The following is a 14,943-nucleotide window of genomic DNA, read 5'->3' on the forward strand; positions in this document are numbered from 1 at the left end:
CTGTACCCCTCTGTCAGCTGCTGCTCAGGGGTGACCAGCAGGGTCTGAGCATCTCTGGGGTGTGGGGGCACAGGAATGGGGGTGCTGGGGGAAGGGGGCTGCTGGTTGAGGGCCCCACGGGCACTCTTGGCTGTGAAACACAAGAAATAGATCCACAAACACCACGTGGGGGCTGCAGCCCCCCCAGGACAGACAAAACCCCCCCTTGCTATTTACACAGGTTGGCTTTTATTCAGTAACATTGTCCTGAGGCCTGGGCAAGGAGCCTCCTCAGGACTTGGGTACAGCATGGGGGGCTGGGGATGAGGGGGGGGACACAGGGTTGGGGTTTGTCCATAAAGGAGGCGAGTGGCACTTGGGAGTGGGGACAATTGCTGCCCCCAGGGACGTTGCCCCCCCTGTTCCCAGCCCCAGGTCCTGCTGGGCTGCAGCCACTGCTGGAGCAGAGCCCACGGGGCACAGGGCAGGGAGGGGGTCTGTGTCCCCACACCATGTCCCTGGGGATCCCATGCTTGTCCCCACAGCCCTGGCGCTTCAGTGGGTACCCCCCAAGTCCCCGTGACCCCCAGTGCAATGCCCCAGAGCCCCTCACTATGTCCCCACACCCCTGTGTGTCCCTTGCACGTTGTCCCTGCAGCACCCCCATGGAGCTGGTATGGAAGGGGGGGGAGGGGGTGTCTTAGAGGTCACCCCATCCAAAACAAGATGGGTGGGAGAACCAAGAGGCATCCAGGGGTGATGGGGGGGGGGTCCCTTCACAGCCCATCTCTGGGGTATCCCCAGTGCTTTGGGGGGGGAAGGTGGGACCCCCCCCTGCTCAAGGGCGTAATCCACTCCTGGATGGATTCGTGTCCATGGCCCTGGGGACACCCCATGATCCAGCTGAGCCACCACAGAACTCTGCTGCCCTGGGGTGGGAGTTGGGGGAGCTGCAAATAGGGGGATGAGGAGGCCCAGACCCTTCCCTAGGGGTTGGGCCCCCCAGTGCCAGCTCAGCACCCCATCCCCTCTCAGGACAGCTCCCCAGCCCAGTGACACAGCCCTGAGAGCAGCCCCTTCCCCCCCCCCAGGATGAGCCAGGTGGGACCCACCAGCACCTTTCCCATCTTGAACAAATTAATTCTGCCCCCCCCTTGCCAGAAGTTACCCGTTAGCAGTGAGCGGGCACCTTAATTAGGAGCCTCCAGCAGCACAAGTTGGGAAGGTCCCAGCCCCATTCTCCCCATGGCTCTGCTCCCCCCCAACCCCAAAACCTCTCCCAGCCCTGTGTCCCCCTTCTCATTAATAAACGAGCTGTGCTGCTGGCAGGGTGCTGGGAGGAGCTGAAGCGTGTGGCAGAGCTGGCTGCAGCATGAGGGGACGTGGGGACACAGCCCCTGCTTGTCCTGTCCCTCGGTGGGAGGAGATGGCCACCCAGAGGCAGCTCAGTTTGGGGCATCAGCCCCGTGTCCAGCGAGTCCCCCCCCGGCTCTTCCCTGTCCTTGGCCCTGGGACCCCCGGAGCAGCAGGACCTCAGCCAGTCCCCAGCTGTCCCACGTCACCATCACCCTCCCGTGGGGTGGGGAGGGGGAGTTGTGGGACCCTCGCTTGTCCCCACGGCAGGACAGGATTTTCTCAGGCCTGGATTTTCTCCACTGCCTTCTCGGCCACCGCTGTCACTGCCATGGGGCTGGGGACGTAGTTGAAGGGAGTGACACGGGCGGCTCTGCTGGGGGACCCGTGCCGGCTGGCAGGGAAGGACCCGGCCGGGGCTTCGTGCCCGAAGGAGATGGGCAGAGAGGGCTTGGCGGGGGCCGGGGCTTCTCCATCGCGGGCGTGCGGGGGTCCCGGGCGCATCTCCAGGGTGGGCGAGGTGCTGGAGTTGGTCTTGGCGGCGGCGAAGTCCTCGGTCTGCACCACGGCATCGCTGGTCTTCCTGGGGCTGGGGGCTCCGGGGGTCTCGTCCTCGGGCGCCAGCGGCAGGGCGGAGGAGGGCAGGGTGCTCTTGAGGATGTGGGGGATGTCCTCGTCCCGAATCCTTCGCCAAGTGCCCTTCATCATCACCACCGGGGGCTTGGCCGCCTGCCCCCCGGGCACCGCCTCGCTCTGCCGCCGCCGCGCCGAAGCCTCGGAGCGGCCCGAGAGGACGGAGGAGGGAGAGGGGCTGCCCGTCCGCCGCCCCACGCTGATGTTGGGCGAGGAGGAGTAGCGCTTGAAGGGCTCGGGGACGGCGGTTTTCACCGGCAGCCGGGACGGGCTCTCGGAGCTGGTCCTCCGCGGCGGTTTGGCACCGGCGGGGGCCTTGCCGCCGGGCTGGACCCTGGTGCCGAGGGGCCGTGGGCCGGAGGACGCCGGCTTGGCCGCCTTGAGCTCCTCGCAGCGGGAGGAGCAGAGGAAAACGGCCGGGAGAGCGGGACGGCTGCGCTGCGGGGATGCTCGGCGAGGCAGCGAGGCTGAGGGCTCGGTGCGGTGCCGGAGCAGCAGGCTGGAGGATTCCTTGATAAAGGTGAGCTGGCGCAGGAAACCCGAGCGATCCGAGTCGCTGCCGCTGGAGCGGGCGGATGACATCCGCACCAGGTTGAGCCGGCTGCCCCCCGGGCCCCCGCCCTGGGCTTTGCCCCCATCCCCCTGCTCCTCCAGCACCGGCATCGCCGCCCGGCCCGGAGCCACCTTCCTGCTGGGCTTCTGCATGAAGGGGATGCGGACGGGAGACTTCTGCGTCTTGGACTGCCTGGGGGCCGGGGACTTGGGGGCCGGGGCTCTGGGCGGGGGTCCCGGAGGGGAGGGCGAGCCTCCTGCCTTGCCCGCGGCCGGGGCAGCCGCTTTGGTGAGCTGGGAGGGTGACGGCAGCTTCTTGGGGCCGTGCTGGGAGGGGGTGGAGGTGCGGGAGGAGCCCGAGGAAGGGGGTCCCTTGCCGATGCGGGCGGGGGGCGTCGTGCTTCTCTTGGGCAGCGCCAGGTCCCCGGTTTCGGGGGGTTTGCCCAGCCGGTGCAGGCTCCGCGACCGCTGCTGGCTCAGGGAGAGGTTTTTGGGTGCCGGCGCCTCTGGCTTCACCGCGGGGCTTTTCTTCAGAGTGGCCCGCGGGCTCGGGGCGTCCTTGGCCAGGTTGGGCATGTAGATGACGGTCCTGCCACGGAAGACCACCGGCAGGTTGGGCACCGGCTTGGCGGGCGCCGGGCTCCGTTCCGCCCTGGTGCTTCCCCGACCGGCGGGACGGGCACCCGCCGCGTCCTTCCTGTCGGGGCGACTCTTGCTGTGCTCCCTCCTCGCCGCATCCCGGCCGGACGCGCTGCCGGCCCGGTTCTTCTCCTGCCTGCCCAGGGAGAGCTGCAGGGTGGACCCCACCGAGAGCCCCGACATGAAGGAGAGGATGGAGTCGGACTCGGAGGAAGGCTCCCGCGAGAGGGAAGCCGCAGCCTGGTGCAGCCAGGTGACGATGGAGTTGGCACCCTCCTGGATGGCTTGCCACTCCACGCTGTCCAGGTCCGAGCCCCGGTCGGAACCGGCGTCCTCGGCGGGGCGGTGCCTGCCCTCCGCTTTCCTCTCCCTCCCGACGGCACCCGACGGCTTCTGCTTGCGCTCCACCACCCTGCGCCGTGTCCCGGGCCGCCGGCGCTTGGGCATGGCCGAGCCGATGCACTTCTGGAGCAGATCATCCTCCGAGTTGAGGCTGGGGGAGCTGTTGGAGCCCCCAGGGGCCTGGCCCCCCGCCCGTGGCCCCCAGGTGGCTTTGCCACAGGGCTGGCCCCGCTCCTCGCCCTCGGAGAGGTTGGCATCGCTGAGGGAGCTCATGGAGGAGCTGAGGGAGTAGCAGGGTGGGGTCTCGTCGGCGATGAGGCTGCTCTGAGGCTTCGCCTTCGCCAGACGGGGAAGGGGCTCGGGGTCCTTGCGGGGGAGGGAGCCGGCCCAGCGCTCCCTCCGGGGGCCGCGGCCGGGCTGGGCGGCGCTGCCGGACACGGCGCTGCCGGACACCTCCCTGCCCGCCTCGGGCGGCTCGTCCGAGTCCTGCTCGTAGAAGCAGTAGACGGCTTCCTCGGTGGGTGTGGTGTGGCACAGCGGCTGGAAAGCCACCCCCTCCTCCTGGGGACCGTCCCTCCTCCCGAGGGTCCCCCCGCCATCCCCCACTTCCAGCTCCAGGCTCCTGCTGGGGGCTTGGCCACGCTTCCCCTCCGTGCCCGTTCTCCCCTTGCCGGCTGAGCCCAGCCGGGCGGGCGCCGAGCTGCCCGAGGCGGCTCTCCTGGCAGGAATGGTGCTGCCCACCTCGTGGTGCCCCTCGGGTAAGACCCCCGCTGGGTGCCCCGACCTCCTGCCACAGGGGTGCTCGGCCTCCTGGGTGGCCGGGTACCTCAGGGTCTCGTCGCTCAAGGAGGCGGCGCTGGAGAAGTTGACCGGGGTCCCGTCGGCCGAGTCGGTGAAGGAGTCGTCATCCTTGAAGAGGTCGCGGGCGGTGGCACGCAGGTGCCTGGGGACACCGGGGTGGGCTGGCACCAGCATGTAGACGGGGACGTGCACCGGCTTCTTGGTCTGGGGGTGCAGGACCTGGCCGGAGAGCAGGGAGGTCTTCACCTTACGGAATCGGGAGGGCATGGCGGAGCTGATGCATTCCTTCAGGATCTCGATGTCGTCGTCATCGGGGGGCTCGGGGCGGTCGGCCCGGCGCCGCCCCTCCAGGTACCGCTCCTCTCGCCGCTCCTCCCGCTTCTCGTGAGCCGCAAAATTCAGGCTGTTCTTCTCCGGGAAGGTGGGCATCAGCTTGAGCTCCACGTCCTTCTGGACGTAGTGCTCGTGGAGGGGCAGGGCGCTCAGGCTGGAGGCGCAGGAGAAGTTCTCGTTGGGTTTCTCCACCGTGAAGTAGACCATGGAGTCCAGGTCCTGGGGCAGCTGGAAGCGCTCCTTGAAGTCGGTGATCTCCATGAACTTCTTGACGTTGTTCTCCCACTGGATGTTGAACTGACTGGTCTCCTTCTCTGGCTGGCAGCCCAGCTCGAAGAGGGGTGTCTTGCTGCGGCTGGGTGGCATGGTCTGCCCCGGGCTGTCGGGCAGCTCGCTGGGACTGACGGTGCCACTGATCATCTCGCTGCAAGGGTCGCTCTGGATGGAGCTGGCGATGGAGGGGCTCTCGAAGCTGCCCAGGGAGCTGACGGAGCTGCAGCGGCTCATCACCAGCGGCGTCTCCTGGATGTAGTTCTCCGAGGAGCTGGAGGGCGTGAGGTCCTCCTGGCGGGATGGCGATGATTCCCGCAGGAAGACCTTGTCGCGCTTTGGGAACGGGATGGTGATGGGCTGGGAGAGCCCCGCTGGTGTGGTCGGACCCCGATCCTCCGCCTTCTCCTGCTTCCCATCCTCATCTTCCCCGTCCCCTTCCTCCATCTCCAGGATCTCCAGGGAGGAGTCACTATCCAGGTCATTCTCGCTGTGGCTCTGCCCGTCCAGCACGTTGTCAGCCGAGGAGAGGGAGGAGAGGGAGCTGCAGCGGGAGAAGCAGATGGGGGTGTCCTCCACCGAGTACTTCTGCACCGACTCCTGCTCCGCCGCAGCCGGCGGGTGGGCGGGCAGCTTCTCCGGGATCTTGCTCAGGGTCTCTGCCGTCTGCAGCAGCGTGGGGGGCAGCCAGGCCTGCTTCCTGCCCAGGACCGAAGATTGGTGGCCGGTGCCGGTGGCTGCACCGCTCTTGGCCAGGCTCTCGAGCAGAGGGACGTGCTGGTAGGATGGGGAGAGCTTGATGGTGTGGACCTGCGGGTCGGGGGAGAGCTTGCCGCCCACCTCCTTCTTCCACTCGGGCTCCTCCAGAACCTTGGGGCTGGGGAAGGTCACCGTCTTCTTGGCCCGTTCAGGCAGGTCTGGCTGCTCCGGCTTCTCCGGCTCAGCCGGGTCCCTGCCCTTGGCTTCCCCGCGTTCTGGTTTCCCACCCAGGATGCTCTTGAGGTCGAGCCGGCTCGGCCGCTTCTGGTACCTCTGCAGCTCGTCCCGGTAGTCGAGGAAGGCGGCCCTGGTGCAGGGCTTCATGTGCTCCTTGGTGCAGTACCCGTCGCTGGTGCTGGTGCTGTTGAGGCTGTCGTTGGACAGGTTGGTGTACGCCGTCTTCAGCCGCAGCAGCGCCCGCGCCCGGCTCAGGCTCTCCCGCTTGGCCAAGGCGCCGGCGTCCGAGAGGCGGCACGGGGAGCAGGACTGAGCCCGCGCCTCGGGAGCCTCCTCGGGGCCGTACTGCCAGTCCAGGCAGTGATCCTCTGAGCTGAGGCTGAAGCTGTCGTCCGAGGAGGTGTGCATGGTGGAGATGTCTTCCACCAGCTTGTCGATCTTGGCCACCGTGCTGGAGATCTTGTTGGCCAACTTCTCGGCAGCCAGCGAGACGTCATCCTCAGGCAGCGGCGGCTTCTTGGCCTCGGATGGTTTGGTGGTGCCGCCGCCACTGCCGTCCTTCTCTGGCTCCGGGCAGCGCCGCTGGGCCAGGGCCCGGGGCAGCGCCTGCCCCTGCAGGAAGGAGGAGTTGAGGAACATGGAGAGGATGGAGGCGCTGGCCGTCTCCACGCCGGTGGAGATGTTGGGCACCTCGTCATCATCGAAGCAGCCGGAATCGGAGGCGTAATCCTTCACCAGGCTCTCCATGTGCCTCGTGGGCTTCTTGGCACTCTGGCTCTTCAGGCTCTGCTTCTCCATGCTGTCGAAGGTCTCGGCCAAGTGCTTGGCATCCAGCTCGGCCTCCAGAGCCTTCTGCTTGCGCATGTAGAGCGAGGGCATGCAGGAGCCCGGGGAGACGACGGCGGCGTCCTTGTACTTGGGGGGTCTGTTGGTGAGGAGGTTGCGGAGCGCGGCGGCGCTGCCCATGGCGATCATCTTGTGCTTGGAGTGGATGAGGTTGCGGAGCATGGCGACCGCCCCCAGGTCCCAGAGCAGCTCCTGGTCACGGGGGCTGCGGGCCGAGAGGTTCCAGAGGGTGCCGCAGGCGTTGCTGACGATGGTGAGGCTGTGCGAGCGGAGGTGCTGCAGCAGCGTCTGCAGGCAGTTGTGGTCCCGGAGCACCTGCCTGAAGGGGACAGTGGGGGGGACACACACCCAGCCATCAGCACGGTCCTGAACCCCCTCCCCGGTGCCGTCCCCACCCCCTGGACACCCTCACCTGTAGTCCTCCCGCGTGGCAATGAGGCTGGAGACGTTCCTGAGGATGCCACCGCCGCTCTCGATGATGGCCAAGGAGTTGCTCTGGCACTTGTAGGTCAGGGTGCTGACCAGGAAGCCCAGGGCTCCCTCCACCCCGCAGATGGCCGCTTTGTTCTCCGTGCTGTGTGCTGACAGGTTCCACAGCGCGCTCAGGACGCTCTTCAGAGTCGACTCCTGTCCCAGGGAGGGGGGGACACGACCATCAGCCCCCATCCGGCCCCCCCCAGTGCCCGCTCCTGGCCCCCCCGTCCCGGCGCTCACCTTGCCGGCGTGCAGGGCGCAGCGGGTCAGCCCGGTGACGCTGCCCACCTCCCGCAGCACCTTCTTGCTGTTGATGTCAGCACGCCAGGAAAGGTTCCTCAGGATGCTGGAGACCACCTGGGGGGCAAAGAAGAGCGGGTGGGGGGGTGGGTGCAGGGACTGACCCCCTGTCCATCACAGGAGCACAGAGTGGTTTGGGTGGGATGGGATCGTCGAGTCCAAGCCCCTGCCCTGAGCAGGAACCTCTCCAGCTCAGTCAGGTTCCTCTGAGCCCTGTTCAACCTGACCTCAGGGGTTCCCAGGGTTGCCTGGGGGGCTCCCCAGGTCACCAGCACCCACCTGGTGCAGCTCCTCACTGTCAGAGCCCAGCTGAGCCACGATGGCCTCCATGCAGCCCCGGCGCGAGCACAGCGTCGCCTGCGGGGAAGATGAAGGTGGTGAGGATGACAACGGAGCCCCCAGCCCCACTCCCCCACCCTGCACGTCTCCCCCCAACCCCCTGGCTGCTCCCAACCTTGTTAACCACGTCGCCAAAGGTGAGGTTGGTGAGGGCCATCCCAGCGTAGCGCCGCAGTGCCAGGTTCAGGGGGTCGTTGGTCACCTTGTGCATCTCGTAGTCCACCTGCAGCAGCTCAGCCACTGCCTGCAGCCCACCTGCAGGATGGAACAGGGGGTGACACAGGCCAAGGGCTCCCCCCTGGGCACCACCCCATCCCCAGTGATCCTGCAGTCACCCTGGGAGGAGGGTGGGAAAGGCTCACCCAGCTCGTTCATGGCCCGCCGGTACTCCTCATCAAATGAGAGCTTCATGATGGCACAGGTGGCCTGGCAGATCTGGGGCTCGATGGGCACTGGCACTGTGGGGACAACAGGGGGGTCAGCCCTGAGGTCTGGCACTGCTGGTCATCCCACCACACCCGTGTACACCATCAGCATCACAGAGTGAGTGGGGGTGGAGGGACCTGAAATGCCATTCAGTGCCACCCCTGCCATGGGCAGGGACACCTCCCGCAGCCCAGGGTGCTCTGAGCCCCATCCAACCCGGGCTGAGACACTGCCAGGGATGGGGCAGCCACAGCTTCTCTGGGCAGCCTGGGCCAGGGGCTCAGCACCCTCACCCCAAAGAATTTCTTCTGAATATCTCAATCTCCCCTCTGCCACTTTAAAGCCACCCCCCATGTCCCATCTCTCCAGACCCTTCTCCAAAGTCCCTCCCCAGCTTCCCTGGAGAGCCCTTCCAAGCACTGGGGGTCCCTTCTGGAGGTACCTCAAGATACTTCATGTACTGGAAGCTGCTCTAAGGTCTCTCTCTGCTCCAGGCTGCCCAACCCCAAACCTCCTGCTCCAGCACCTTACACCACCCCCTCAATCCCCCTCCTGGTACCGGCGCTGCCCTCGGGACCTCTCCCCCCGTCCCGGTTCTGCATCTGCAGCCAGTCCCAGCAGGTCTCCGAGTAGGAGCGGATCTGCTCCAGCACGTGCAGCACCCGCATCTCCTTCTTGGCTTGGCCTTCGTCGGGCTGGGAGAAGACGATGTTGTGGAGGGCAGCGTTGGCCCTCATGCGGGCGTCCTTGGTGCCGGGGGGGCTCTCGGGGGGGCCGGGGTCACCCTCCGAGTCGTGCAGGATCTGGATGAGGAGGGGCAGGCAGCCCGAGCGCCTCATGGCCTGGCAGCTCTCCTGGGAGCTGGACATGGCCAGCAGCGTGCGGGACATCTCCTCCTTGTCCCGCGTGGCCAGCATGGACAGCAGCCAGAAGACCACCTCCACCTGGGGGGATACGGGGGGGTGGGGGTTACACACGGCCACCCACAGCCCCCCCCGCCCCCCAACAGCGGCTGCCCCTCACCTTGCTGCTGCCTCCCTCCTCGGGGTGGGTGGGGGGGTCGAGGCTCCCATCCCCCTCCGTGCCCGGCACCTTCCCGCAGAGCTGTAAGGAGGGGGCGGGGAGGAGGAGGAGGGGACAGGTCACACCATGTCGCCCCTTGCAGCCCCCCGCCCAGCCCCTCCCGACCCCCCAGCGCCACTAACCCCAGCAGCACATCCAGCCCTGGAGCTGTAGGAGCGGGTCGGGAACGGAGGGATGTGGGGCTGGGGGGAGGGGGTGATGGGGGGGCCTGGGGTGATGGAGGGGTCCTGGGCACCAGCGGGTGCCCGCCCTGCCGGCTCCATCGCCCGCAGCAGCAGCCGGAGCCCGTGTGTCCGTTCCCACCCCCCCCGCAGCGCCGTGCCCTACTTCTCGTCTCCATGGCAACTGCCCATTTCACGGTGCCCGAGCCACACAAAGCCCTGGCTGTGCTTCCACTGGCGATGGGGACAGGAGGGGACAATGAGGGGGGATGCGCCTGGCCCCCTCCTCCACCCTCTCGGGGACAGACACCCCCTCCCCCTACCCCCGGCTCCCGGCCACCCCGGCCCCGTCCCGGCGACCTGCGGCTCCGGCTGCTGCGCCTTGTCCTGAGCCTCCATCAGCTCCTTGTCGATCTGCTCCAGGCGGGAGGCACGGATCTGCGGGGACAAGGAGGGTGTCAGCGAGGGCTGGGACCCCCGGAGCCAGAGGGCCGGGGGCAATGTGCGTGGGAGCAGGGGGCGGGGGGACACAGGGGTGATAACAACGTGCAAAGAGCTGGTGCGAAGTGAAAGCACCTGGGGGGTTGCAAAGGTGCAACGAGCTGGTGCAAAAGTGCAAGAAAATGGGTGCAAGGATCTGGGTGTGATGGTGCAAAGGTGCGAGCACCTCGGTGCAAGGAGCTGATGCAAAGGTGCAAGAAATTGGTGCAAGGTGCCGCACGTGAGGGTGCAAAGACCTGCGCGTGAGCGTGCAAAGAGTCGGGTGCAAGAGCACACAGCCCTCGGTGCAAGGTTGCACGGTGAGGATGCATGGTGCGGGGCGTGAGGGTGCAGAGGGCTGAGCCTGTCGGGATGGGGCAGCCGGACCCTCCCTGGGTGCAGAGTGTGAGGAGGGGGTGTGAGGGCCGCCCCTCCCCCTGACCTGTGCCCGCTGCACCATCTCGTCGGCCGTGCCGAACCTTTCCTCCATCAGCGCTCGGATGTGCTGGGCCTCGAACTCCAACTGCTGCCGGATCAGATCCATCTGCATGGAGAACTGAGGGGGGAGAAAAAACATCGTTAGGGGGGGTCAGGTCCTGCCCCTGGGGGTGGGGGAAGGGAAGGAGGGGGTCAGGGGGTTCCCCCCACTCACCGTCTCCACGTGGGGCAGCTCATCCAGACGGGTGGCCAGGCTCTGGAGCTGGGTGTAGTACCACACCTTCTCCTTCTCCTCCTTCTCGATTTCCCCCAACAAAAAACACCTGGGGGAGGAGCGGGGGTGTTGGAGGTTGAACCTCATCAGTGCAGCCCCCAGGATTCCCCACTCTGTTCCCCTGCATCCCCACCCCACGGCTGTCACCTCTCCCGGTCCAGCTCCTCCAGCATGCGGATGGTGGCCCGGCCCAGGTCCCCGGGGCAGTCCCGGTGAGGTACCGGTGCCGCTGGGCTGTCCTCGGCACCGCGCCCCGCACCGGCCACCTCCGAGGGGAACTTGAGGTTGTAGAGGCTGGTGATGTCCATCTGCAGGGCTGGGGACAGGGACGGTGGGGTCAGGGTGGGGTTGGTGGGGACCTCCCCCTCCCCACCCTGCCTCGGCACCCACCTTTCAGCTGGTCCAGGACCTCTGTCTGCCCCGAGGACACCATGACCCTCGCCTCCTGCTCCAGCTTGCCCTGGAGGTGCTTCAGGACCTCCTAAACCAGGGATGGGGCCATTGGGGTGGTTGGGGGGTGCGGAGGGAAGCCCCCCACGTGCCCTCCCGCTCAGCTCCGTATCTCTCTCCCCCACCCCCCACCCCCTCCCCGGGTTTGTCCCCACCTTCATGTCCGAGGTCTCATTCTCCAGCTTGGAGAGGTGGTTGGAGTTGTCCTCCAGCTCCCGCCGGAGGTGGCTGTTCTCCTTCTTCAGCGCCTCCACCTGCCGCACCAGCTGCTCGTACGAGGCGATGGACCCGGACATTTTCACCCCCTCCAGCGTCTAAGGGGAGAGGGGCAATCGGGCAGCACCCTGGGGGGCTCCCTGCAGTCCTCCCACCACCACCCCCAAATCCCCCTGGCACCCTCCCCGGGGCCGCAGCACAATCGGGGGACCCCCAACACCCCCCCCCAAGTGGCCCCGTCAAGAGCTGGTGCTGCCCCAGAGCCTCTCAGACGGGACACCCCCGGCACGGGGTGGGCGTTCGGCCCCCGCCTGCCCCCCCGCCAGGTCCCCCCTGCCCTCCCTGCCTGTTCTCCATCCTCCGCAGCAGCTCAGCTCCCTGCTCCCTTCCCCCTTTGTCTCCCTTTTGTCTTCTCCAGCTCCGACACCCCCCCCCCCCCCCGCAGCAGGACCAGACCAGACCTCCCCGGCAGCCCCCCCGGCAGTGCCCCCGGCCCCGCTCTACCCCCCCCCAACCACCTCCAGACCCCCTGGGCCCCCCCGACCCCCAAACCTCCTCCGCACCGCAGTCCCCGCGTCCGCACCACGCACCTGCCGGGAGGGACACGCGGCATCGGCACACACCGGCGTGGGGGTGGCGGGTATCGGGACCCCTCCACACCCCCCGGTGGGTCAGCCGAGCGCACGGCAGCCCCTCACCGCCCCCCGGCAGTGCCACGCGTGTGCGTGCGGGGGTTGTGCACAGGTGGGGAGTGCGCAGCGGAAGGAGGGGGACACGCACCTCCCCCCTCTCCTCATCCCCACCCCGGCCGGGGACCCCCTCACCCTGCCCCCCCTGGGCATCCCCCCTGTTCCCCACCGCCCGGCTCTGCCCGCGCTTCCACTGGGAGACAAAGACCCCACGGATCAAACACCGCCTCCCCCCGCGCTGCCCCGGGGGCAAACGGCCCCCCACGAGAGAAATAACCCCCTGGAGGGCGGGGGGACGGGGCGGGGGGGTGAGGGGTGCAGGACACCGACTTAGGGTTTGGGATGCGGTGGGGACAAAGAGGGATGAGGGATGGAGGATGCGGGGTGCGGGAGGATGCGGGCTGCGGGCTGAGCCTCCCGTTGCTACGGCGACAGCGGAGGGGGAAGCACAGGCGGGTCCGCGGCCTTCCCTGAGCACCCCCAAAAACAGGGGGGGTGTGTGGTCGAACCTCTCAGATCCCCCCGTCCTGCTCAGACTCCCTCCCTCCGGTGTCCCCTCCCTGCGCCACGCGGGACGCTCCTGTCCCCCCCGTGCTGTGTCATGCCGCAGCGGGTCAGGACAGGGGGGACACTCGATGCCGGACCCCCCAGGCTGGACCCTCCTGCCCGGGGAACTGAGGCACAGAGATATGTCCCACCCGCGGACCCCCCCGTCCCCACAGCTCTGCGGGGGCACCTTTGCTTTGCGGGGGGGGGGGTGGGTGGGACGCTGCTGGGCTGGGGCAGCCCATGCAGCAACCCCCATGTCCCGCTCCTCTCTCCGAGGAGTCCGGGAGGGGGTGGGGGGGTTATTGAGCTCTGGACCCCACCCGGGCGGTGGCTCCAGCAGCGCGGGGGATCCGCAGCCTGCGGGGAGGGGCTGGCGCGGCCGCACCTGCATTTGCGAAGCGTCTAGACACGGTGGGGAAAGGGGGGGCAGGACTGCCATACCGCACCATCACCGCACCACCACCGCACCATCACCGCACCTTCACCGCACCGTGCCAGCTTGGCCAGCGCCACCTTGGCCCGGGCAGAGCAGGGCCGGGTTTGGGGATCTCTGCACAGCCCCCCGCACCCCAAGCCCCCGCATTCCCTGTCTGCCTCCATCCCACTGGGGATGGGGACAGGGATGGGGAGGGGATGGGGACAAGGGAATGGGGAGGGGATGGAGACAGGAATAGGGAGGGGATGGGGCCGAGGGTGGTCCCAGCACTGCAGCATCAGCCGAGCGCAGGTGCCGCCGGCAGAAGCCACATCTGAGCCCCCCGATCGGCTGCGGCTGCCGGAGCCCCCCGGGAGGTTAAACAAACACCGTGTTGTCACCAGCTCCCGCTGATCGACCCGGCGGCCCCGGGGACCCCCGACCACAGCAAAGCCCCCCCAGGGAGCGCCAGCTCGCCCCCGCTCGTGGAGACCTCTCCCTAACCCACCCCCCTGCCCGCTCCTGGGCGGCACGTGTGGGGCACGCGTGGGGACATAGGTGGGGGAGACGCAGTGACACGGGCCCACGGGGCCTGCTCCCACTCCACGCGCATCCGCCCCCCCTCCCCGCCGCACCCACGTCTCCGCAGTGGCTGCTCCCCCGCGCACACGCCTGTACACACGCACGTATGTTGCTTCCACGCGCGTGTCACGGCCGTGGGAACAATGGCTCCGAGGGAGGGGGCCCGAAGAGACCCCCCCACTCAGAGACCCCCAGAGCCACCCCCGCCAACCCCGCACTCCATCCCTGGGCAGGGCGGCTGTGGGAGGGGGCTCCGGGGCTGGGGGGGTAGGAACATCCCCAGCACCTCTGGGGATTCGCGGGTGGGGAGGTGGGTTTGGGGGCTGGGGGGTTCTGAGGGGCGGGTTTGGGGGGCATATTGGGGTGCGGGTTTGGGTGAGGCGCCTCGGGAGGGGCTGAGCCCGCATGGCGGAGGTAGGGGGAGATGCTGTCACCCCAGAAGAGACCCCCGCAGACACGGGCCCTCCTTCCCCCCCATTCCCTGCCCGCAGGATGGGGATGGGGAGGGTCGGTGCTGCCCCCCCCGCCCGAGGATCCCGACACGGCCCCGGCCTTTGTCCCTGCAGACGGGGATGGGGAAGGCGGGGGGGCTGGTCCACACCCCCCCCGCGACCCCCAATCTCCCCACATCCACCCGATTCCCCCCCCTCCATTCCCGGCCGATCCCCCGGGATGGAGCCGCTCCCGCCGCAGGTCGGTGAATTCCCCGCAGCCAGCGCCGGGGGGACCCTTCACGGGCTCGGGGGGACAGATCGACCCGACGAGCCGCACCCAGCCCCCCCATAACCCCTCACCGCACCCAGAACCCCCGGGGGACCCCCGCCCGTCTCCGCCGAGCAGCCCCCCCCCCCTTCCCCTGTGGCCCCCCCATCCCCGGTGCCTGCAGCGGCGGGGCCGCCGGGACCCCCGGGGGGTGCGGGGGATGCCGGGGGGCGCTGGGGGGTGCGGGGGGTGCAGGTGCGGCCGTACCTCATCCCCGGCGGCGGCGGCAGCGCTGCGGAGCTGAGCGAGGATCCGGCGCGGCCCCGAGCAGCCGCATCCCGCCCCCGCCCCCCCCGCTCCCGGACGGGATTTTCCAGCGGCGTCGCGGCGGGGGGAGGGCGGGGGCTCCGCGCAGCCCCCCCGGGGCTCTGCCGGGGCAGAAGGGAGCCCCCCCCGCCCTGAGGTATCCATTCCACCTCCCCGCTTCTTTTCAACCCCTCCATCCCCCCCCCCCCCCAGCCGCTGGGTGCTGCAGAATCTGCCCCACTGCCCCCCATCCTGGGACCCCATCTGTCCCCCCACCCCGGGGCTGTCACTGCACTGTCACCCGGAGGTGGTGGCACTCGGCCTGGGTGATGGACCCCCGGCCCATCAGACCCCCCCCAGCCCCTGGGCACAGCC

The 14,943-nt window shown here is 68.6% G+C and overlaps 1 protein-coding gene across 1 annotated transcript; it reads right to left on the reverse strand.

Moving 5' to 3' along the window:
• Nucleotides 1-205: 205 nt before the first annotated feature.
• On the reverse strand, nt 206-14,610 carry APC2 (APC regulator of WNT signaling pathway 2). Its single transcript, XM_071727644.1, has 15 exons — nt 14,530-14,610; nt 11,265-11,423; nt 11,050-11,140; nt 10,807-10,975; nt 10,600-10,708; nt 10,390-10,503; nt 9,828-9,905; nt 9,247-9,327; nt 8,783-9,167; nt 8,160-8,255; nt 7,913-8,052; nt 7,738-7,815; nt 7,399-7,515; nt 7,097-7,311; nt 206-7,003 (listed from the first exon to the last, which is right to left on the reverse strand). Exons 2-15 carry the CDS (start codon nt 11,403-11,405, stop codon nt 1,615-1,617), a joined length of 7,203 nt encoding a protein of 2,400 aa, XP_071583745.1. The 5' UTR covers nt 11,406-11,423; nt 14,530-14,610; the 3' UTR covers nt 206-1,614.
• Nucleotides 14,611-14,943: the final 333 nt, after the last annotated feature.

The sequence above is a fragment of the Heliangelus exortis genome, chromosome 28 (assembly GCF_036169615.1).
Source record: "Heliangelus exortis chromosome 28, bHelExo1.hap1, whole genome shotgun sequence".
Lineage (NCBI taxonomy): Eukaryota > Metazoa > Chordata > Aves > Apodiformes > Trochilidae > Heliangelus > Heliangelus exortis.